The 24,035-nt window shown below is 41.7% G+C and overlaps 1 protein-coding gene across 2 annotated transcripts; it reads right to left on the minus strand.

Annotated features, from left to right (window-relative positions):
* Positions 1-744: 744 nt before the first annotated feature.
* Positions 745-11,793, minus strand: igsf8 (immunoglobulin superfamily, member 8). Of its 2 annotated transcripts, XR_013630312.1 has the most exons (9): positions 11,597-11,793; positions 11,372-11,522; positions 8,000-8,380; positions 6,069-6,497; positions 3,094-3,251; positions 2,767-3,019; positions 2,216-2,659; positions 1,657-2,077; positions 745-1,179 (listed from the first exon to the last, which is right to left on the minus strand). XR_013630312.1 is itself a non-coding variant. In XM_058055478.2 (8 exons), the coding sequence occupies exons 2-8, from the start codon at positions 11,448-11,450 to the stop codon at positions 1,953-1,955; spliced, it is 1,869 nt and encodes a 622-aa protein (XP_057911461.2). In that variant the 5' UTR covers positions 11,451-11,522; positions 11,597-11,793; the 3' UTR covers positions 746-1,952. The 2 variants fall into 2 exon arrangements, 1 of the variants encoding a protein (XP_057911461.2); XM_058055478.2 differs by having other exon boundaries at positions 746-2,077.
* Positions 11,794-24,035: the final 12,242 nt, after the last annotated feature.

Here is a 24,035-nt window from a genome sequence, read left to right on the forward strand (position 1 = left end):
ACGGTATTGCATTGCTGCTTCAGTAATACACACTATTATACGTACTGTATGTGTGTGGTATCCGCAGTGTGTATTTCTGCTTCTATTTCATATGCTGGAGCCTATCCCAGCCAATCACAGGGCACGTATAGACAAACAACCATTCACACTCACATTCATACCTATGGACAATTTGGAGTCGCCAACCCATACACGGGGAGAACATGAAAACATCACACAGAGATGCCCGAGCAGAGAATCGAACCCATGTCTCCTAGATGTGTGGCCTGCGCGCTAACCACTTGCACACCGTGCAGCCCCTTATTTATTAAGACAGTACATTTACCAGATAAGTCATTTAGATACACCTGTGCATATGTAAAGAAAACTTTGTATTAGTATTATTATGTGTATGATTGTAGTTGGAGTTGTATTGGGAAGTAACGGAGTTCTGGCTCTTATTATGTAAGAAAAGTTTTTAAAAAATCTTGCATTAGTGGGACCTACATAAAGTAAAATGCATAAACCTTCTTCAGTATCCAAGGACTCATCTTTGACTTTGTTTAGCTTGCAAGACGTTTGTGTTTAAACTCGCGCTCCCAAAGCAGCATCATCCCACACAAAACCTCCGCTAGGCTGGTTTTAACCCAGAAAAACCTCAGTAAGCACCAGGAATGTTTGGACAAATACACAACAGGCTTTTCCACAGCATTCCACGGCACCTCAGCTGTATATGAAATGGAAAAGATGATCATAAAGGAAAAAAAAATGATCACAGTGACGCTGGAATCCAGAGTGGTTTTATTTCAATGGTTTTATCAAGTGGCACGTTTGCAAAGAGCACCGGCAGTCTTTTTAAAGATGCATTCAGGGACAGTGGTAGAACACAATGCAAAAAGAACATAAGACACTTCGAAGGTAAAGGGTTTGATGCATGCACACATGGACACATGTGCTGTGAGTGTCGGAGGGTGTTAAAGTGGGATTAGTGATGAAGGCGCACACACTTGGAGCTGCAATGGGAGGCAGCCAGCGCTGTGCGTGCACGTACGTCATGCGGGGGATTGGACGCTGCTTTGGCAAAGTGGCTCACCATGCAAAACATTTATAATCAGGATTTAGGACAGGAAGGACATAAAAGTGACATTTCAACAGGGAATTGTTTGGTCACAGCACTGTTGTTGGCAGTAAAGGACGCACCTGTAAAAAATACACAAAAAAGTCAAGTAAACAACAGGAAACTAGAATATTTCCTCAAAAAGTGGCTTCAGGAAAACATTGGAATTTAGCGCTACGGGACAGTTCACTAGCTAGCGTTTCCACTTTAGCTGTGTCATAAATAGCTAGAGTGGAACTCGCTTGTAAATTCAGCAAAGACAAAAAAACATTTGACATTTTTGGTTAAAAAAATTAATAAATCATATGAATGCAGCCTAGGACAAATAGTATGTATCAGCATGGTCTTCCAGCCGTGCCGCAAGACTTCAAACACTTCCACAATCCCGCCAGAAACTGGAAATTCAATAGACATGAACTGGGGGGCTTTTAATGTGAACTACATACAGTCAAACATCTGCTACTCTCTGCAGTTGAGTAAATAGATGGGCAGGAAATAAGTGGTTTTAGTTCCAGGAACAAGACAAATATTTACACACTTTAGCTCAGTGCATTTCATACCTAGTTCTTGAAGTACCACAGCATAGTATCAGTAGGAGCAGTCAGTATGTAGTATAGTAGTACTACTCTGAAGACGAAAGCTCCATTCAGCGGTCATGTGACAGTCATATGGTTTGGAAAGACCATTTTGGATCAATAGAAACTGTTGTCTCTCCTTGTGAGCTCGTGTTTGGTGGCAAGTACAAAAATAAAACATAGAAAAAAAAAAGGTTTGGCCTCGGCCGACCGGTGAGAAGTTCATCCGGTTGAAAACATCGTCTTCACGTTCAAGTCTTGCCCTGAGCTGACATGGCGCTCTACTTGCGAGCACGCCTCGACAGACGCTTCATGAAGCAGCAGGTCACCGTGGCGATGATGACGATGCCAACGAACAAGGCGGAGGACACACCCACCACAAGGGGGATGAGGAGGAGGTCGGCAGCTGAAGTAAAATTAAGAAAAAAAAAAAGGAATGATGACTTGCTTGATCATTCTTATTCTTGTTTAGTATGTATTATTGTCTGTGTAATATTTATGCTATTGCTATTGTGCAGTTGTAGCTTTAAGGTGAGGGCGTTACCTCGAGCGTACAAGTAGACGGTGACCGCGTTGGACTCGGCTCTGGTGCCGGTGTTGTACCATCCTCCGTGGGGGTCCTGGCTCCAGGCCTCAGCGTGGCAGGTGTACATGCCCTGGTCCTCGTCGGAGGCTGTGTGGACTCTCAGGCGGTAGCTGACGGCAGACAGGCGGTCCACGCTGACCTCGCTGCTGCTGTTGTAGACCCTGACCACGCCGTCGTACATGAGGGCGGCTACCAATGTAGGGGTCACCTCCACGGGGGCTTCCGTCGGGCCGGCGTCACGCTTCCTGTTCAGCAATTGCGGGAGGGGCCGTCGCCACCACTGCACCTGAGCCTGGGCGGGGCCTGTGGTCGTCACGGTGACGTTGCAGATGAGGGTGATGGTGCTTCCTCGCCTTAGCAGCGGGCCTCGGGGGAGCTGAGCCCAGGCGGACACCAGAACATCTACAAAGGGTGGATTTTCACGCCTTATGGATGGAGTGCAATACATGGCTCTAACCAGCAGAGGCGCTGTTGAGTCAAATCATTTATAGAAGCAACACAATTCTCACCTTTGCTCTTCAGGTTGACCGTAACCCCCTCAGACCTCCGAGTGAGCGTGGCGGCAGCAGAAGGAGCAGGACTCCTCCTCCCGGTGTACACGCTCGCCATACAGCGATACACGCCTGAGTCGGAGGGACGGGCGGAGAACAACTTGAGGGTGTATTTCCCCTGCGCTGCTTTCTCCATTGAGCCTCCGCTGGCTCGGCTGAGGTCGTCGCCCCAGCTCACGACTCCGTTTGGGCTCATCCGGGCCACCTCCACCTTCAACGGAACAAGCAAGACGTGCTACATCTTCTCCACATCTTCTCAACGTCTATCACGTCTCAAAACCTGACCTCCACACCCCCCGCCGAGTTCGTCTTCATCCACTGAATCAGCAGGCCCGAGTCCACGTCCCAGGGCATCCCGTTGAGCTGGCAGCTCAGGAGCATCGGTGAACCCACCTGCAGGGTCACCTCACCTGTGGGCGACGACGCCACGCTCAGAGATTCAGCTGCCGACAGACAAAGAGAAGGCGAGTCAGCACGTTTCTTGACTCCATGATGCTTTTGTCGTTACTTGCCACATCAAGTATTGTACATCAAGTACAAAATGTCAACTTCTCTAAATCTACCTTTTGGGAAATAATTGTGTAATCGGTACCCTCATACCCACACTGTAAATGGAGTAAAATATAACATTTAGGTTAAAATAACTACTTAAAAAATACTCCTAATATTTCAAATATGTACAACAGGCTGCACGGTGATCGAGTGGTTAGCGCGCAGACCTCACAGCTCGGAGACCAGGGTTCAATTCCAGCCTCTGCAATCTCTGTGTGGAGTTAGCATGTTCTCCCCGTGCATGCGGGGGTTTTCTCCGGGTACTCCGGTTTCCTCCCACATTCCAAAAACATGCTAGGTTGGCGACTCCAAATTGTCCATGGGTATGAATGTGAGTGTGAATGGTTGTTTGTCTATATGTGCCCTGTGATTGGCTGGCCACCAGTCCAGGGTGTACTCCGCCTCTCGCCTGAAGACAGCTGGGATAGGCTCCAGCACCCTCGCGACCTTCATGAGGATAAGTGGTAGAAAATGAATGAATGAAATATGTACAACATTTGTACTTATATACAAATGTATATATCTTATTATTATATACAAATATATTTGTATAAAATAAATGTTAAAATCACATCTGGTTCTCATGGACCCAACCTTTACTCCCCTAGAATACATCTATTTATCATCTATTTATTTACTATATAATAATAGTAAAATAATAATGAGAATTACAATAGTTGTATAAAAATCCTACTGGTTAGGTTTGATTGTCTTTCAGCTGCCCCCACTGAAAGTGTCTGACCATCACCACTAATAAGAGGTGCATTATCCCTTCAAACAAAAGGGGGCGTGTCGGGCTATTGTTCCACCATGGAGAGGTGCTTGTCAGTGAGCATTCTTACATAATACACACACTGTTTGTGCCCCATTCAACACATTTTCATGCAAATACAGTACATGACCTACATGTAATAAATAGGAACCTAGAAAAAAGAGGACGTAGACCTGACACCCACTACTAAATAAGAAGCAACAACACAGAAATGCGGATGTATTCAGGGTTACAGATCAGCCATATGAGTCTTTCTTCTAGTGGTTTGACTGCAGGACTTCAAAGTAAAGCAGAAGTGTGTCTGTGAAGTGTTTGTTTCAGTGTCCATGTGTGAATGAAAAGAATATTGAAGTCAGTGAAATGACACAAGAGCTTGAATGGCTGCGAGGCACACAGGCACACGTCCAAATTGTGGAGCAACACATTCACATAGCTCATCGACAACAAGAGAGCTGAGCATGGAACCTGTCAGTGATGTGATGGCCAAAGAGCCAATATAGGCTAAGGTGGGTAAAGAGCTGAAGGAGCAAAGCCTTCTGCCAATCAAGCAAACCGCTTAACGGGCCAGACGATGGGTTAAGATCCCAGCACTCTGCTTGGAAAGAGTCCAATGTAGCCAGCGGCTATAGTACACACACGCACAGGCCGCCCACTGACTCAACATGTTTTTAAAACACAGCATGTCTCTGCACAACAAGATCACTACCAATTTTGAGTGGGTGTTTGGTGTCCTGATAGGCTAAGGGACTGTACAGCATTGTCAATCAATCTCCTCCATGCCGTCCGGTGCAGTACAGAATGCGTTTGGTTTGCCATATTTATTCTGAAGTGCTGTATTTAAGTTTCAAGTTTTATCACTGACAACACCCACAATGTTGACAACACTTTCTGTACCGTCAAAGGCACCTGCAGTTGCACCCAAAAGGCAAAGGGAGAGAGGGAGGGAGAGAAAATGGCAGCAGGAGCAATATGTTTTAACAAGGATACAAAAATGCTGCAGTAGAGCGTAACACTGGTGCCACGACGACAAAGAGGCAGGGTCAGAGGAGGGAACTACACTACACGTAAGCCACTTCATAATTTCAATAATTTGAAGGTTAATCATTCAAATTCAAACAGAGGTTTGAACTTTGAGTGTTAAAACAGGAAAGAAATGTGAGAAAATGTTAATGCCTGTCTGATAAGTGTATGAAGTGTTATGTGGTGTTTTACAGCCTTATAACACATACTGTTTTATAGTTGTAAAAAAATATTTTGTGGATTTCAATTATTGTGGGATATTTTGGGATAAATGAGGGAACACCGTATATTAATTTGGACTACCGATTAATTTTAAATGTGTCCACCAGATGGCAATCCAATTCAAAGTCCATTCAACTAATCATTTTCTATGCCGCTTATCTTCATTAGGGTCCCAGGTTTGCTGGAGCCTATCCCAGCTGTCTTCGGGCAAGAGGTGGGGTACACCCTGGACTGGTCGCCAGCCAATCACAGGGCACATATAGACAAACAACCATTCACACTCCTATTCATACCTATGGACAATTTGGAGTCGCCAATTCCAATTGAAAGCCTGCAGCCAAAATTCCCACCTTTTACTGTTTTCTCCAAGGATACTGAAATAATAAATGTGTGTTTCACTAGATGTGTATGTAAAAAAATGGGAGTATATTATTGTGCTTTTTTAGTGTTTTTTCCACAATTAAAAAAAACAGTGGTGTTGGGCAAATATTCTGGCTTCAAATTATTTTTTTTTGTTCAATTGGATTAAACTTTTCCTGTTTTCAATCATTATTCATTATTCAATGACTCATAGATAAACATATTTAGGTATGAAATGTGCAAATCAATATATATAATATATAAATAGTAGTTTTAGTGAAGCTGACCTTGCCGTTGATGATATTTCAAGGGTTGAAAATACGATGGTACTCACACAGTGGTCTGACGGTCAGGTTGCCAATGTCCAGCGTCCTGTGTGCAATCTTCTGCCAGGTGCGATCCGGGTCCCGGATCCACTGTGCAGCCTCACAGTAGTACGCCCCATTGTCGTCGGGCTGCAGCACTCTCATCTTCATCACGTAGACGCCCTGGCCACCATCCCCGTTGCGCTTCTCCAGCGTGATCTCTCCGTCGTCGTAGCGCTTCCTGTAGGTGCCTCCCGGCACAACCCCCAACATCTTGTCAATGGAGATGATCTCCATGCTGCCACCCGAGCCACCTCGCTTCCCAAAGGTGACAGACAGGTGGGTGAGCTGCTCTGAGCCGATGCTGGCCGAGCACGTCAGAGTCAATTCTGCGCCCTCCGGTACGGGCTGGCTGGTGAGGGAGCGGGAATAGCTGATCTGGAGCGTGTCGCGGATTACTGCAGGACGACAAGCATAGACTCTCTTATCACAGCAATTTAGAAATAAATGATCCATCACTCTGGCAACACGCAGGACCAGTCAAAAGTTTGAATACACCTGGCATTTCCATGTAAATCACGCTGACAAGCATAAAATGGTGGTGTGGAGAAATAGTTCATATGCAAAAGATGTATGAAAAGATGGATTATGGGACTTGTCCCTCAATAAAATTCAACTTTTCATGAGTACGTACTCTTTTGGCAATATGTTGATGATTTTGCATGTTCAGTTTGTGTGTGCATGTGGTTTATTTGTTCATAGAACACACACAGAATTATGGTGTCCACTTCCTTCCCCTTAAGAAATTTGCCTTCCACTGATGAGGCATTCAAGTACACTGTGTATTTCTGAGAATACGCAGAATTATGGTGTCCACTTCCTTCCCCTTAATAAGTTTGCCTTCCACTGATGAGGCATTCAAGTACACTGTGTATTTCTGAGAATTAAAAGAATATGTGCCTGTTTTTTGTTTGTTTTTTGGTTTTTTAATATAGGACAGCTGCAAAAAAAGTTGCAAGTGCCAGAGGTTTGCTAGTAGAAAAGTAGAATCTGCTACATTTGGATGATAATGTTTAAAGATTAATGTTAAAGTAGGCCGGGCCAGTGTGTGTGATGGTGATTGTACCTGCTGCTGAGATTTGCAATAAAATGAGAAGGCTACTTCCTGCTTCGCCCTACAGTTGGACAGAGCTGTTGTCATCTCACGTGGAATGTACCAGTGAATAAGAACTGATAATGAGGCCAAATAATACACACAGTGTGTGTGTGTGTGTGTGTGTGTGTGTGTGTCAATGGAAAAATGTCACCCATCAGGCTTAGGTAGGAGCATGTTGACTTTGTGATTGAACCTTTAACAGAGGCCAGTACTTTAAGTAAGGCTAATCTCCAATGGGATCCATACAAGAGCTTTAGCCAAACGTTTGAGTCAATGAAGAGCACATTTATTGTGCTAGTTGTCTGGCAGCTAACTTGTGAGAGGGATGCGATGACAACTTCAAACACAGTAACATTTTTAACCCATAAGATGGCCTCGTACAATGTCAGCTTTCCCAAAACTTCTGTAAATATAGTACATATGAAAATTTTTTTACATTCTAAATTATTTCAGCCGGAAATATCACACATCATATGTATTTCATCATAATTACATAACCTAAAAATATTTTCAATTAAATCAAACAATGAATGAAAAAATACGCTGTTTAAGGGAATGTCATCAAAGCTTAAAAGGATTGTTATACCAATAATTCAATTAATATTCTGACACTAATATGATGATGATGTAACCCTGATATTAATGTGACAAGATATGACTGAGATGACTGCAACTAGAGAGACCACTGTTATGTAACAACCGGAAATATTGATTGCCATTTCATATATTGAGTGGTCATGTGATGCCATACCTCTTTGATTTAAGGTTATCAACCTAACCTGTCCAATGAGTGCATCTTCTCACCTTTAACAACAGCAGTTCCAGCATAGCTGCCCAGATATTTGCTGTCTGTGCTGGGTGTGTAGCACTCATATTCCCCCTGGTCTTCCGTGCGCAGCTTTTGGACCACCAGCCGGACTTTGTCCCCCGAGTCCCGTTCCACCCTGACCTCTCCGTTTGCCACGCGGGATTGGAACTGGGCGTACGGGAAGCTGTTGTCGTTGGTGGCCACCACCCCAAGCTTCCTTCCACCAGAGTCGTCCCTAAACAAGGACCACTCGAAATCTTGCCTGGACGGGCCTTCGTAACCGGAGACGGAGCAGGGCAGGGAGAGGTTGAAGCCGGCCACGCGGTACAAGGGTCCCTTGGGAAGGGTTACCTCACGGCAGGTGGCATGCTGGAGCACTGTGGTCAGAGGACAATAAAAGCATGAAAAGAGCGCAATTGGTGACGTGCTGTAGGGTTAGCACTCTTCCTGCGATCAATAACATGGGAATCAATATATTTAATAGCTGAAGGGGAAATATGGGATGACAGCACTGACAGCTATTACCGCTACCGCTCCATAACAATTCATTAAATATGAACACTTTTTAAATGCAATCATACTGACAGCTTTTCATGTTCCTGCATCGACTACTCCATGATTGCAATTAACAAACTGTGGCGGGGGAGAAATTGGGCCCGCCACAAATACATTTGGACCATTAAAAAAATATATATACAAACAGCAACAACTAACAGCAAAACATGTAAGAGGTAAGTTAACAAACAACAAGGAACTACCATTCTTTGTGTTTAACAACGACTAAACGCTAACTACAAAGACTAAATTTTACCTGTGTCCACAAGGCATGCTGGGCTATCCAACACAAGTAACAAGTAATTAGGTCTATCACCATAATAAAATTTAGCTGGATGATAATAGTCTTACAAATTATTGCCAATAATATAATATTTTTCTTGTCAACATTATAATGACACAATTATTTCATGATTGTAATGAGAATATATAGCATAATAATACAAATAGACCATATTAAAGCAATAGACTTTCATTTCTTAAGAGTATTTCACATTGTAATTGGAATATGAAGAGCTTTTACATAAACAACATAATAAAACAACTGATTTTGAATAAGCCTCGCTTTCCTTATATTGTACGAATATTGACAAAAAAAAAGAAATACTCTGAAGTTCACATTGTGTGTCGCAACTTATGAAAACTGACAAAATTATTGCATTTGTTTTTAATTATCATGCAGCTAAATGATTTATTGATTATCGTGACGGGCCTACAGATAACACACAACACAATACAACAAACTACCCTTCTTTGTGGGTAACACTAAACACAAACAGTTAAGTGTCCGCAAGGCATGCTGGGTAGTCCAACTGCAACTCCTCTTAATGCTACACTATTGTGAGATATTAGACATACCGTGCTATGTACATGTATGTATCTTTAAAATCAGTGTACACTCACATGGAGCCTAGGAAACATTCGGAATGTTTTTTAATCGTTGTACATGTACAACACAAACCAAAAAAGTTCCATTATATCGGACCTTTAATTCTGCCTGGGAGTCATTAAGTTTCTCATGTGTGCAGCACGTTTTTGGCTACAATGGCTGTGTTAAGAGGGACTCGCATTTTTTATGTTTTTGGAGTCCAGCCTGGTGGTTTTAATCTGCAAGCAAAAGTGGAGGACTAAATGCACCATCTCTGGATGACTCCCTCTGACCCTCACCTAAAGTGGATTACTACTACTACCTGAACGAACCTGATATACTGGAAGTGTGTGTGTGTGTGTGAGAGCCTCACAGTGACACGCCCATGGATAATGACACAGTCCACGACTCAGCGGGAGGCTTAAGCGGATCAAGGCCTAATTAACATGGCACTGGGACTGATAGGGACAACGCAGCTTTGTGTGTCTGGATTGAACTGGGAGGCCGAGATGCAACCTCATCCTTGTCATTAGCGCTTGTCATCATTCATAATACAGCTCGTGTGATGACCTTACTGAGGGGCCAAGTCGAGTATTCACTGAAAAATGCAAAAGCAGAGGCAAGAATTAGCTTTGTCCTGTTTGGGTTCAAAGATCATGGTTCACAGACCTTCACAAAGGTTACAATAATGCACATTTTTGAAGGTATTGTGAAATAAACCAATAAAGTAGTCAGTCACACTACACTACTGTCGAAGGAAGATGCTACTTAGTAGAAGTGAGAGTGTTTTAAGTAAAGGTGGTAGCCATATTTGATTATGTTGCAGTTATTTATGTACAGTCATGCCAAAACATTAGCACACTATGGGGTTCTAAATGGTATTTGTGGTCAAAATATGCTAGCATGCATGTGATAGATATACATTTGAGTTTTAAAATAACTGCACAAAGGCTCAATGAGCTTTTTTGCAGTTAAAGCAAAGCCCCGCCCATGGTCCTGCTTGGTGGCGGCCATGTTTTCCGACCAATCTTGTTAACATTTAACATACATTTGTTTAACACCCCAAAACTAAGTGTTTTGTAAAGTACATTGAGCTGTGTGAGAAGTTTGGGTTTGATAACGCCACTATATGTGGTGTGTTTGTCAGAAAAGTAATAACACAGACAATACAGTTGGAGTGCGTGTTTGTGCACAGTTTCACTAGTTTTGTGTGCAGCCGTTCAGGTGCACTACTCATTTTTTGATACATTTTGCTACTAACATGGCACTATTCCGCACTTTAATATCTAAAGTTGTTTTTAAAGAATTCCCACACAAAAAAGACACTTTGAAAGCACCCAGTCATCAAATTTGCACAAAAGCATTACAACTTTAAACATTGTATGCACCTTATGAAAGATTTAACAGCTTTGAAACATTACTTCCTTTAATAGTAGCCCAACATTTGACTCACACTTTAGCCGTCTTATAATTGTATGAGCAATGAGGGTGTGTGTTCAAACCCACAATTGTCATTTAGTTGAATTCACATGTATTTTCTGGATCCGAGCACACTTAAAGGCAGCAAATTGTGCAGCTGCACTCCCTAACATAGAACTATGTTATCAAATGGATCAGTTCTCCTTTAGAAATCCCTCCACAGTGCAACACAGGCCTTGATCAACAAAGCCAAGAAGGCCGAGGTATAAAGTTGATACTAATAACTAATAATATTTAACAGAAATTATATTTTTTAGAATGTTCCAACATGTAGAATGGCCAACCAAACAATAAATGGCCCCCGGGCCACACTTTGGACACCACTGTATTGCATGATGCAGAGAAGAACATCCTTGCATAAGATGGCTGCTGCATCCTATGACAAGTGCATCGTAGTGTGATTAGTGTGGGCACACAATCATGCAAATGAGTGTGACAGATGGAGAAAAAGAGTAGACACACTCACCATAGTGCAGACACACGAATAAAGCTGTTTTCGTCAAAGCCATGGCGCTTTTCATCTCCCTATTTGGGCTCCTCCACATGGATTACTCCCGTCTCGGTGCTGCTCCTTCTCCCGTGGGTCGTCGTGGATCATTCCGGATCCACCGAACCCTCTACGGACCGACATGAGCGGGTTATTTCAATACATAGTTGGCGCCAAAACGTTTAATTGTGTGTACAACGTTACCTTCGTCATGCACCGGAGCTTAGTCTCAAACATAAATCCTCAATATAAACGTAAGGGGGGTTCGGTTATTTAGTTTCGATACACAAACGCGCCGTCTAGTAACGTCCCAAACTGGTACGCATCATCATCATCATCATCATCGTCGTCAAAGGGGAGGGGCGCAGACAACAGCTTCCAAGCAGGCTAACCGGTAGCCACTAGTGGGAGGACAGTCATCCCAACCGCAAGGGGGCGCAGGTTTTAAAATCAGACCTACCGAAGTACCGGAAGTGACGTTTTTTGGTTTTTTGGCTCAACCGAAAGTGACATTTTTATAATATATGTAAGTTTTAAATCGTAATGAGAATCATTAATCATCTTCGTAATCATTCATAATTTATATTTTACGCTCCTAACGTATTTTTGTTTTTGCATAACCCATAATGCCACAAAGGTTCTTCATAAAACCTAATAATTGAAAAAAGATAAGCACCAAAAATGTGTAAAAAATGTCACCTCTTGAAAGATTATTATATACCCCATTTTAGCATCGTAATCAGTCAAAATTTCAGTTTAACTTTCCTCCTAATATGAACTTGCTTGTAAAAAAACATAAAAAAATAAATAAAAACCTCGAGAGTACTGATCTAGTCCTGACTACTAGCGTGTTCCCTGCTAGTTTTAGACTTCAGGCAGTTGTGCTCTTATCGGCCAGAAGGAAAACAAAAGCTCAACGTTCATTTATGTAATAGAACAGCTGATCATTCAAAAGAACAAATAAGTGAAAACAACCTATTCGCAGAATGAATAGATAATACCTTCAAATGAATGATGATATTTCATATCCAACAGTCAAATAGAGGTAGTGTATGTCTGTTCTGAGTCAGTGTATCTGGTGTATACCACCAGGTGGCGACAAACACTAAGCAATTCAAACAACCTCGCATTGTAGGCCAGGTAGTATTAGGTTATGTGGACTGTATGATGCTCAACAAATTGAAAAGTAATCAATAAGATATTAAAGTAGAAACCTAGAGAATGTTACTTGAAAAATGCAAGTACAGTAAATATCAGTGATTGTGAGTATTTTGTTTTATTATTTCCGTTGAAGCTGCACGGCAGTTAATTGGCGACTCCAAATTGTCCATAGGTATGAATGTGAGTGTGAATGGTTGTTTGTCTATATGTGCCCTGTGATTGGCTGGCGACCAGTCCAGGGTGTATCCCGCCTCTCGCTCAAAGACAGCTGGGATAGGCCCCAGCACCCCCTGCGACCCTCGTGAGGATAAATGGTAGATAATGAATGAATTAATGAATGTTTCCTATGAAAGAATGAATTGCACAATGGATGCCACTGTACATTTGCTTTGTTTCTACATCAAACAATAAAATGTCCATATAGCATACACAGGCTAATATCCAGCACATGGAGTGCATGGAGCGCGCCCTCCTCTTGGGGGGGGGGGGTTCAAGCCAATGGAGCACACCTCATTAGTGCGCTTCCTTTCTGTTCATTTCCTACCCCTGATGCTCTTCCTTGTAGCCTTCGCTTCCAACTTGAAGCTACATGGAAAAGTGGATGACTTCAGTGTGGTTCAGCAGAGAGAGAGAGAGAGAGAGAGAGGAAGTCATTAGGGTATTCTCGGGTTGACAAGGCAAGCCAGCGGAATATGCAGACTTCAGCATGGGGCATGCTCTACAACACCGCAAGAGATGGCACTCACGTCGAGGAGAATGTAACCTTGAATAGCTTAACACACACTTTATTAACCCGAGATGTTTATCAAATGTCAAATATTATCTGTTTGTTAAGACTTCACAATCTACTTTTTATGGTCTGCACCTTAGCCTTGTGCAGGTAGTGCAAAATAGACCTTTAAAAGCTGCAAACCGCTGCTACTTGAAATAGTTTATTGAGGGTGGTGTTTGTGGGCCAGAAGGACGTAAACCATACGTATAAGACTCCAATTGCCGGGTGGAACGACCGTGATTTGGTAACCACTACTTTCAAATTGCATTTTATTTTATATTACCATCAAATAATCACACAGATTTGATAAGGAGTCTATCTCCTTAAATACTCCGTTTCCATCAAACAGTATGCTTTAGTCGGGTATACATTTTTCAGTTCCAAAATATCTGACCTGATCAGTCGTGTTTCTAGCACTTTAGGGTTAGGATTATTGTTCAGTAGTACTAGGTATGGTTAAGGATTATGGTTAGGGTTAAGGCCTGTGACCATAATACAAAATGGTTTGGTATTGGTAGATAGAGGGTTTGTGCTGAGGGTTAGGATTTAATGGATATTCATAATGCCGCCTACAGAGAACATACTAACTCCTTATTTCTAAAATCACAAATACTTAAACTCGCTGATATAGTTAATCTTCAAACAGCTAAGGCTAAAAATAACCAATTACCTAAAAATGTCATCCAATACTTCTCTACAAGAGAGGAGAAATATGATCTCAGGGAAGAACTACATTTGAAACACTTATATGCTAGGACTATGTTAAAAAGCCATAGCATTTCAGTATGTGGAATCAAACTATGGAATGGATTGAGTAAGGACCTCAAACAATGCACAACGATGAGCCAATTCAAGAAACAATACAAGCAGTTGATGTTTGCTAAATACAAGGATGAAGAGTCTTGAACCAGTCATGATGTGCTATACATATCACTATATTGACACTTACTATGGTACCCATTATGGCATTGGATGGTCATATCACCTCGTACTTCGGTATGAGGTACATTATTAAAAAAAAAAAAATTAAACTGTATTATGGAAAGCAGGAAGTGAACAAATGTAACAGTTACTGATTATAAAAGTACCAGATGGAGGGGTAGGATTTAATAAGCTTTGCTTCTTCCTACTCCTTTTGGACATGTGGAATTGTGAACTGATTATGTGATGCATTCAATTGTAATCTGATGCATGTTCAAATGAAATAAAACCATTACCATTACAAGTACTTTGAACATTTGGGTTTACAGTGTACAGTTTTTGAAATTATGGTTAGGTTCATTGGCATACCAGTGACAATAGCACAAAATTGGTAGTGGTACATAACTAATGTCACTGCTGTCCATTGAGAGTTTTGCTATCCAAACCATAGAATTGAACAGTAGTCCTTTCCATGTATGCACTTGACTCCCACGCTGTCTCCTTTAAGGCCACTATAGACTAAACTGTGAGCAACCGGAGACTGTCTCTAATTACTTTGGTACTGCCAGACACCCCCTCTGTGACAGTACAACCGTCCACCTTACACCATGTGTGGCACGCATCGGTTGCTTTTATTTGTTTCTTTATCTACTTCCACATCCATGTATATTTCCAAGCACACAGTCTGGCTACGACTTGTTCCAAATCCGTCCTAAGTTTATTTGGTTCATGTATGGATATAGAACATACACAAACACAGGTCTTCCTCTTTCTCAGCCGCTTAACGCACAGCTACACTACTGTACACTAAGAGTGGCCATAGACAGAATTTATTGCTGAAAGTATATTAGTCATATTCTCTCTAAGGACTGTGGGTTTTTTAGGTTTTCTTCTCTATTAAAGAATGCAAAGACGTTATTTAACTAAGCTTTGGGGCATATTGTTCAACTGGGACTTGCTGTACACGAGGTTCCATGAGGGGAAAACTATGTTCTCATGAATTAACAGTAAAGCTTATGCTTTATGGGCCGTACCTCTACAGTAAATATTCATTGTGATAAGCAAGACTCAGTTTATTAATCAATAAACTTATTATTCACTTACAGTGAATAAAAAAGATTAAAGACACACCTTTTTAATCAGGCTTTTAACTAATATTTTTAAACTTTTCTTATGTTTTTATCTTTTTAGTCCTATTTTATGCTTTTAGTTTTTAGCTTTTAACTCCAGTATTTCCTCGGGGGGGGGGGGGGGGGGGGGGGGGGTCCTCCACACTGGGGGCTGTGTCGGGTCTGCTGAGGGGGTGCCATCCTTGGGTCCCTTCGACCCGGCCGGCTGGGGGTTCCTGCCTTTATTGTGGGGGTCCGCCCGACTGTCGGAGTCGGGGGGCCCGGGTGCTGGTCCCCCGATGGCACGGCCTGCGGCTCCTCCCAGTGTGGACGGCACCAAAGGTGGCGTTTCCTTTATCCTCAGTGCCATGCCATGTCTCCCTACTGTGTGTGATTGCGTGATTGTGTGTGTGTGTGTGTGTGTGTGTGTGTCTAATATGGAGGGTGGGAGGATTTCTTCTGCCTTGTCCAAGTGGAGGTGCATTGGGACTGATGTCTATCTTCCTGAATTTGTGTTCTTGCATCAGGTTTTCACAACTCAATTTTCTTCAAGCTGATCCTATCCATCCTGGTCACTCCCAATGAGAACCTCAGCATCCTCATCTCTGCTACCTCCAGTTCTGCTTCCTGTCTTTTCCTCTGTGGTACTGTCCCTAGACCAAACAACATGGCTGGTCTCACCACAGTTTTGTATACCTTTCCTTTCATTTTAGCTGAAACTCTTCTATCACACATCACGCCTGACACTTTTCTCCACCCGTTCCATCCTCTTCACCTCCTTTTCACAATCTCCATTAGGGTTCAGGGGGTGGGGGTACTGTACATATCTTTTGTACGCCCACATGGGAGCAAGTGTGCGTCTAGAGAAGGCCTGGATGTGTGTAAAATAGTCCACAACGACAGAGAGTGTTATGTATGATGAGTGCGGTGATGGTGATGATGGTCAGTGCAGGAGGAGGAGGAGTGTGGCTCCAGAACTCAACTCCGGTTTGGAGCCGAGCCTGAGGAATGAAGGAGTAGCAGGGGTACGGAAGGAGAGGATGAGGACAGAATTTGAAGTCAGAATTGTAAATGAGAAGCGGGATCTGTTTTAGCAATAATTCACTGACGCATGGTGTCAAAGAGGAGGGAGAGAAGGAAGGAAGTGGAGGGGGTAGCAACAAGAAAAGGAAAGATTAAACTGATGTGTTGCATGAGCTTACCGCTGGAGGGAGGGAGGAGGGAGGGGGGAAGGAAGGAGGAGAGGGGGCTCATTAAGCAGCGCGAGATCGGAGCCTCGGTCGCTCGCTGGCATTCGACCACACTGAGCCTTTGATGAGGCCTGCATCCTCAAGCTCAATCAGTCCCACATGAATCCAACTGAGAGGCAGACGGAGATGCCAGAGAGACATGGGGGGGGGATTGGGATGGAGGGACACTTTGGAGATGACAAGACGGGCCCAGCGGAAAGAAAAGAGCCATAAGGGAAGGAAACGGGTTGGAGGAGACATTGACCAAAAAAAAAAAAAAGCCACATTAACAAATGGTTTGCAACTTTTCTACTGTGTGTGGAGTGGATTTGTTTTCATAATGTTCAACTATTTCAGTGGACACATGAGTCATTGTGAGGGGGGGTACATAAAAAGAAAAAAAAACACAGAAGAATGCTGTGACTGTGCATATATTTGCATAACTGCGGACAGCAAGCATGCGCCTTACTTCTCTTGGTTAGTCTGTCAGTGAAGCAATGCAATGTTTTCATTGTTTCATGTGTGTTCGTGCATATTTTAGTAGCATGTGTACTCTACACTTAAGTGTTTGGACACACCCTGTTTTCTGAACGCATGTCCAAGATCCTATAGAGTGGACCCGCACATGTTCGCCATTCAACAATCGTGTTTTTATTAAAAGCCTCATCGAGTATTTATAGGTGATATTGTTGTGCATCTACGTATGTTAATGTATAAACATGTTATTTTTGGTTGCACCGTGAGTGAGGGAGGCGTCTGATGACCTGTTGATTTGTGTTCGCATCAAAGTAGACATTGCATTGGTGTCTCGAGTACATGACTTTGTTTCCACTTTTATGCTTTACTTCCTGTTTAATGCCCTTATTTTGGTAGTGCTTCCTGTTTTTCCTGGGTTTGGTGCACCTGATTTGTTGCTAATTTGTGTTCTCCTTCTATCTGCATTTCTGCAAAAATCCAAGTCAGACATCAGTGGGGGTATGCTGGAGTCTATCCCAGCTGACTTTGGGTGAGAGGCAGGGGTACACCCTGGACTGGTCACCAGGTTAAAATATTTTTTCATCTAAAGTACCCCTTTGAGTGTGTTTAAGTATCCCCCAGGGTCCCTAGTGTCCCTATTTGAGAACCAGTGATCTAACCAGAGTCAATCTTCTATTTGACAGGAGTACTCTGCAGTTTTTAGTAATCTATTGTGCTAGTAAAAGACCCTCTACATGTCACATAAGATCTGCCTCTTTTAAGAACCTACTGCAAATACGCGAGTCAAAGATCTTCCATTATTACATGAAAACTGTTGTTTTTAAGAACCTCCTGCAAAAAAGCTTGCCAAAGATCTTCTATATGACAAGGAAGATCTGCTGTTTTGAAGACTCAACTGCAAAAACTGGAACACTGCTGTTTTTAAGGACCAGCTGCAAAAAAGCTGGTCAAAGACCTTCTCTGTGATAAGACCACTTCTGTTTTTAAGCAGCTACTGCAAAACCGCTGGTCAAAGATCTTCCATTATTCATGAAAATTGTTGTTTTTAAGAACCTTCTGCAAAAAGCTCGCCAAAGATCTTCTATATGACAAGGAAGATCTGCTGTTTTGAAGAATCAACTGCAAAAACTTGAAAACTTGTTTTTAAGGACGAGCTGAAAAAGGATGGACAAAGATCTTCTTGACCACTTCTGTTTTTAAACAATTACGGCAAAAACGCAGGTCAAAGATCTTCTATATGACAAGAACATTGTTGTTTTTTAAGAACCTTGGGCCACTACAGGAACCACAGGAACACTGCAAAGAAAACTACTGCAAAAAAGCTAGTCTTCTTGTCAAAGACTTTGTATATGACAGGAACACTGCTGCTTTAAGCCGCTACTGCAAAAAACTAGTCAAAGATCTTCTCACAGGAACACAGCTGTTTTTCAGAACCAACTGCAAAATCATGAGTCAAGGGTCTTCTAGTCAAAGATCTACTATATGCCAAGAACACTGCTGTTTTTGAGGACCTGCTGCAAAGAAGCTAGTAGCTGGTCAAAGATCATCTATATGTCATGAACAATGCTGTTTTTCAGAACCAACTGCAAAATCACTAGTCAAATGTCACCTATATGACTGTTTTTAAGGACCTGCTTCAAAAAAGATGGTCAAAGATCTTCTACATGACAAATCCACCACTGTTTTTAAGCAGTTACTGCAAAACCACTGGTCAGAGATCTCCTATGATTACATGACAACTGTTGTTTTTAAGAACTTCCTGCAAAAAAGCTAGTCAAAGATCTTCTATATGACAAGGAAGATCTGCTGTTTTTAAGAATCAACTGCAAAAACCTGAACACTGCTGTTTTTAAGGACCAGCTGAAAAAGGATGGTCAAAGATCTTCTCTATGACAAGACCACTTCTGTTTTTAAGCAGTTACGGCAAAAACGCGGGTCAAAGATCTGAGTAAAGGGTCTTCTAGTCAAAGATCTACTATATGCCAGGAACACTACTGTTTTTAAGGACCTGCTTCAAAAAAGATGGTCAAAGATCTTCTTTATGACAAAACCACATCTGTTTTTAAGCAGTTACTGCAAAACCACTGGTCAGAGATCTCCTATGATTACATGACAACGGTTGTTTTTAAGAACTTCCTGGAAAAAAGCTAGTCAAAGATCTTCTATATGACAAGGAAGATCTGCTGTTTTTAAGAATCAACTGCAAAAACCTGAACACTGCCGTTTTTAAGGACCAGCGGAAAAAAGGATGGTCAAAGATCTTCTCTATGACAAGACCACTTCTGTTTTTAAGCAGTTACGGCAAAAACGCCGGTCAAAGATCTGAGTCAAGGGTCTTCTAGTCAAAGATCTACTATATGCCAGGAACACTACTGTTTTTAAGGACCTGCTTCAAAAAAGATGGTCAAAGATCTTCTTTATGACAAAACCACTTCTGTTTTTAAGCAGTTACTGCAAAACCACTGGTCAGAGATCTCCTATGATTACATGACAACAGTTGTTTTTAAGAACTTCCTGCAAAAAAGCTAGTCAAAGATCTTCTATATGACAAAAAAGATCTGCTGTTTTTAAGAATCAACTGCAAAAACCTGAACACTGCCGTTTTTAAGGACCAGCTGAAAAAAGGATGGTCAAAGATCTTCTCTATGACAAGACCACTTCTGTTTTTAAGCAGTTACGGCAAAAACGCCAGTCAAAGATCTTTCATGATTACATGTAACCTGTTTTCTTTAAGAACCTCCTGTGAAAAGTCTAGTCAAAGATCTTCTATATGACAAGGAAGATCTGCTGTTTTGAAGAATCAACTGCAAAAACTGGAACACAGCTGTGTTTAAGGACCAACTGAAAAAAGAATGGTCAAAGGTCTTCTCTATGACAAACCACTTCTGTTTTTAAGCAGTTACTGCAAAACCGCGGGTCAAAGATCTTCTATACGACAAGAACATTGTTGTTTCTTAAGAACCTTGGGCCAACTGCAAAAACATGAATCAAAGGTTGTCTATATGACAGGAACACTGCAAAAAAAAAAGCTACTGCAGGTCTTCTTGTCAAAGAATTTGTATATGGCAGGAACACTGCTGCTTTAAGCAGCTACTGCAAAAAAACTAGTCAAAGATCTTCTCACAGGAACACAGCTGTTTTTCAGAACCTACTGCAAAATCATGAGTCAAGGGTCTTCTTCTCTATGACAAGACCACTTCTGTTTTTAAGCAGTTACGGCAAAAACGGCGGTCAAAGATCTGAGTCAAGGGTCTTCAGGTCAAAGATCTACTATATGCCAGGAACACTGCTGTTTTTCAGAACCAACAGCAAAATCACTAGTCAAATGTCACCTAGTATATGACAGGACTGTTTTTAATGACCTGCTTCAAAAAAGCTAGTCAAAGATCTTCCACATGACGGGAACATTTTTAGTCAGAGAAGTTGTAGGGACAGGGAGGTGCTGTTGTTTTTTACAGTACATATATATATCTATATGTAATCTAATATCTAGTCTCGTGTGATGTCCATCTTGTGTCAGGTCAACGAGGACCATAATGTGCAACAATAGCATTAAAATGTCAGATGTTATCTGTATGTTGAAAGTAAGTCAAGCCATTTGCAGCCCAAATCCCGTCACCACTTGGCAAACGTACGGAACTGAGGTTACTTTATTGGTTTCCTTAATTGGTGCCAGTTTCCATTTTCATTTCCAGAATTTTACAGCGGCGTAGCGTATTGGTTTTCTTTCCGCACACATCCATGCACGTAACGGGAGACGCCGCACAAAGAAAAACAGATAGCGGTAGCAGACACACACCGCTGTGCTGCATATGTAAACATATTCCACGACTTTGCAGTTTGTGCTTTGTTGTGTTGACTGATGTTGTGTAATGACTCATCAGTGATTGTGGGCAGCGCTTTACAGTAAGTGCATCAGTGGAAAAGAAGTGGATGTGGGGGATGGGGTTTAGAACAGAGAAGAGCACAATATTTCTCCAGTTGTGGGGCGGGCGACGCAAAACAAAAAAATACACAAAAACTCACCACAATTGAGCACAGAAGCCACCATGACGGAGGAGCAGGATGAGGAGTGTACTCTATAAACAACATGTGCAGGAGCTGCCGGAAAAGCTAACAATGCTAAAGTTGTTAAATTTGTTCTCAATCATAAATCACTCCACACTCTTTATTGCTCTCTGGTTCTACCATATCTTACTTATTGTGTGGGAATATGGGGTAATAACTATAAAAGCAATCTTCACTCACTAAATGTACTGCAAAAAAGGTCAGTAAGGATAATTCATAATGCCGCCTACAGAGAACATACTGACTCCTTATTTCTGAAATCACAAATACTTAAACTTGCTGATATAGTTCATTTTCAAACAGCTAAAATGATGCATAAAAAAATTAATCTATATTAGAAAACAGGAAGTGAACAAATGTAACAGTTACTGATTGTAAAAGTACCAGATGGAGGGGTAGGATTTAATAAGCTTTGCTTCTTCCTACTCCTTTTGGACATGTGGAACTGTGAACTGATTATGTGATGCATTCAATTGTAATCTGAATGAAAATGAAATAAAACCATTACCATTACCATTGTTAAAGACAAGATATAAAAATGCATCATGTGGTCCCATTTTATTACAATAGAACAGAACAGAACATGTGCTTCCATCTACCGTCATAACAGAGAGGTGGCTTGCCATGATACACATCTTTATTCTGATAAAAATGTAACAAAATTAATTGAATAAATTAGTTACCGCCATTAAGGTGATATTTTTCACATGTAAAACTGTGGACATTTTTAAAAGTACTTCATTTCTGCTGTACATTCTACATGTAATATCACAAACAGTGGCACCTTGGTTAGCGTCCGCCCCGGTTGGCATGTTTTTCGGTTAACATCATAAATTTAAACCACAATTTTGCCTGGGTTTTTGTGCATTCGCCATTTACAAACAACTCAATCATTCTAAATGCATATAAATGACAAAAATTACCTCCACTGAACATGTGACTCTTCAGAAACACAATGTGACAGCGAGGTCAAGCACCACCAGCTTCCTGTTTTCAGTCACGTCAAGAATCAAGTAATATTAAATATCCATGTATCCCATTCGTTCATCATTAGTCGGTATTTACAGTCGTCTCTTGCTACACCGCGGTTCTAACATGACTCGCATTTGACTCACTTGATAAGACATTACCTTACATGACATTACCTTCACACTGCATGGAGTCAGCCATGGCATGTCTGACAAGATAGAGTAAAGTTTAGAATTAGTAAACTTGTTAACATTTTTGGCTTTCTGGAACGGATTGATTGGATTTACATTATTTCCTATGAGAAAATTTGATTCGGTTAACATCTGACCTGGAAGAAATTAATGATGTTAACCAAGGTTCCAATGTATTTATAGACTATGGTGAATAAGATGTGTTTTCTATGGAAAAAATTGCCTATTTTTTTATATGTTCTGGAGCAAAAATACACTGATGTGCCGTAGGCTTTTTCAAATCATTACAAAAAAATGTGTTGCTTTATAACAAACTGTAGGGTTCTTAACAGGAAGTCTCGCAGGCGTGTGATTCGGTTCATAGAAAGAGTGGCTGTTCACATGTCACTACACTATTAGGCATGAAAGAGGACTCACGCTCAGATATCATCAGGATTCCCTCCCTCACACACACACACACACACACACATACCCACACACACACACTAAGAAGGAGAGCCTGCCCCGCGACCCGTTATTCAGCAACTGTTCCCAATCCTCACAAATGCGATAATGATAGGCTTTGGCCTTTGACAAAACAGCAGCAATGCACAAAGCGTGTAGCTTCTGTTTACCCTCGCAGCATCTTTTTACCCCCCCCCACGCCACCCACCGCCACCACCAAACAGTACCATCTAATGTCACACACTTTAATCTATTCACTAAGAAATGAACAATCATGATGAATTTCCAGAGTGTAGGTGTACAGTCAGTGTATGTGTGGCGGGCCATTGTGCAGAGACAACCACAGAAGACCCCCGTCCCCCCCCTTTCCCCTCACTTGCCACAACAAAGAGCAATTAAACGGCGCTGCGCTGCCAGCTGAGGGGCCAACCGCCAGCCACACTTCCACAAACAGGCACAAACCAAAGGGGAGAAGCAATAAAAGCTAACCTACCGAAAGCAACCCCCCTCGGAACCCCCTTTTCCCCCGCTGATTCAAACCAGAAGGTGACTGACTGGCTTGCCGTATCGTTTACTATCACCGTTCGGGCTGCATTATGATCACATGTGCTAGTTGTACATGTAGAGATTAACCCGTGCAATGGTGCGTTTACACATGCTTGGTGTAGCAGGAGCTTAGCATTCATTGGACCGCTTGTCCTCATTAGGTCAGGGGTGAGCCGGAGCCTATCCAAGCAGGCATATAAACATAAACAGCTATACACATAATTTAGAGTCTCCAGCTAGCATGCATGTATTTGGATGTGAGGAAATGATGCCTGCCTGACAATATTTATGAAATCATTTATAAATAAAGGAAATGTTCTGGAAAAATATGGGAAATTCTGATGGAAGGCCTGACGTGAATGGCTACAGGATGTAGTATTGACTGTTGTGACTTTATGTTTAGCAGGTGCCATTTTTTAAATTTTTTTAGGAATTATTCTTGAAATTTTAAGATTTTTGTTTCTGTACGCCAATAAACAAATGATTTATATCAGGGGTCTCAAACTCATTTTACCTGGGGGCCACTGGAGCTAGAATCTGGGCCGCATCAGGTTTTCAAAAAAAAACAAAAAAAACGCATTTATTAAAAACAGAAAAATATACAAACTTTTTCAGTGCTTTGGTTCCGATTTTCTACAATAAAAGCTCTGATAAAACATTCCACTGTTCTCAAATATCTTAATTTTTATTTTTCTGCACAAAATAAGATGAAAAATAAATAAACAAATCAAGAATAAAGAAAATCAATCAATCAGT

The sequence above is a fragment of the Doryrhamphus excisus genome, linkage group LG18 (assembly GCF_037039965.1).
Source record: "Doryrhamphus excisus strain RoL-2023G ecotype Guam linkage group LG18, RoL_Dexc_Guam_v1.1, whole genome shotgun sequence".
Taxonomy (NCBI): domain Eukaryota; kingdom Metazoa; phylum Chordata; class Actinopteri; order Syngnathiformes; family Syngnathidae; genus Doryrhamphus; species Doryrhamphus excisus.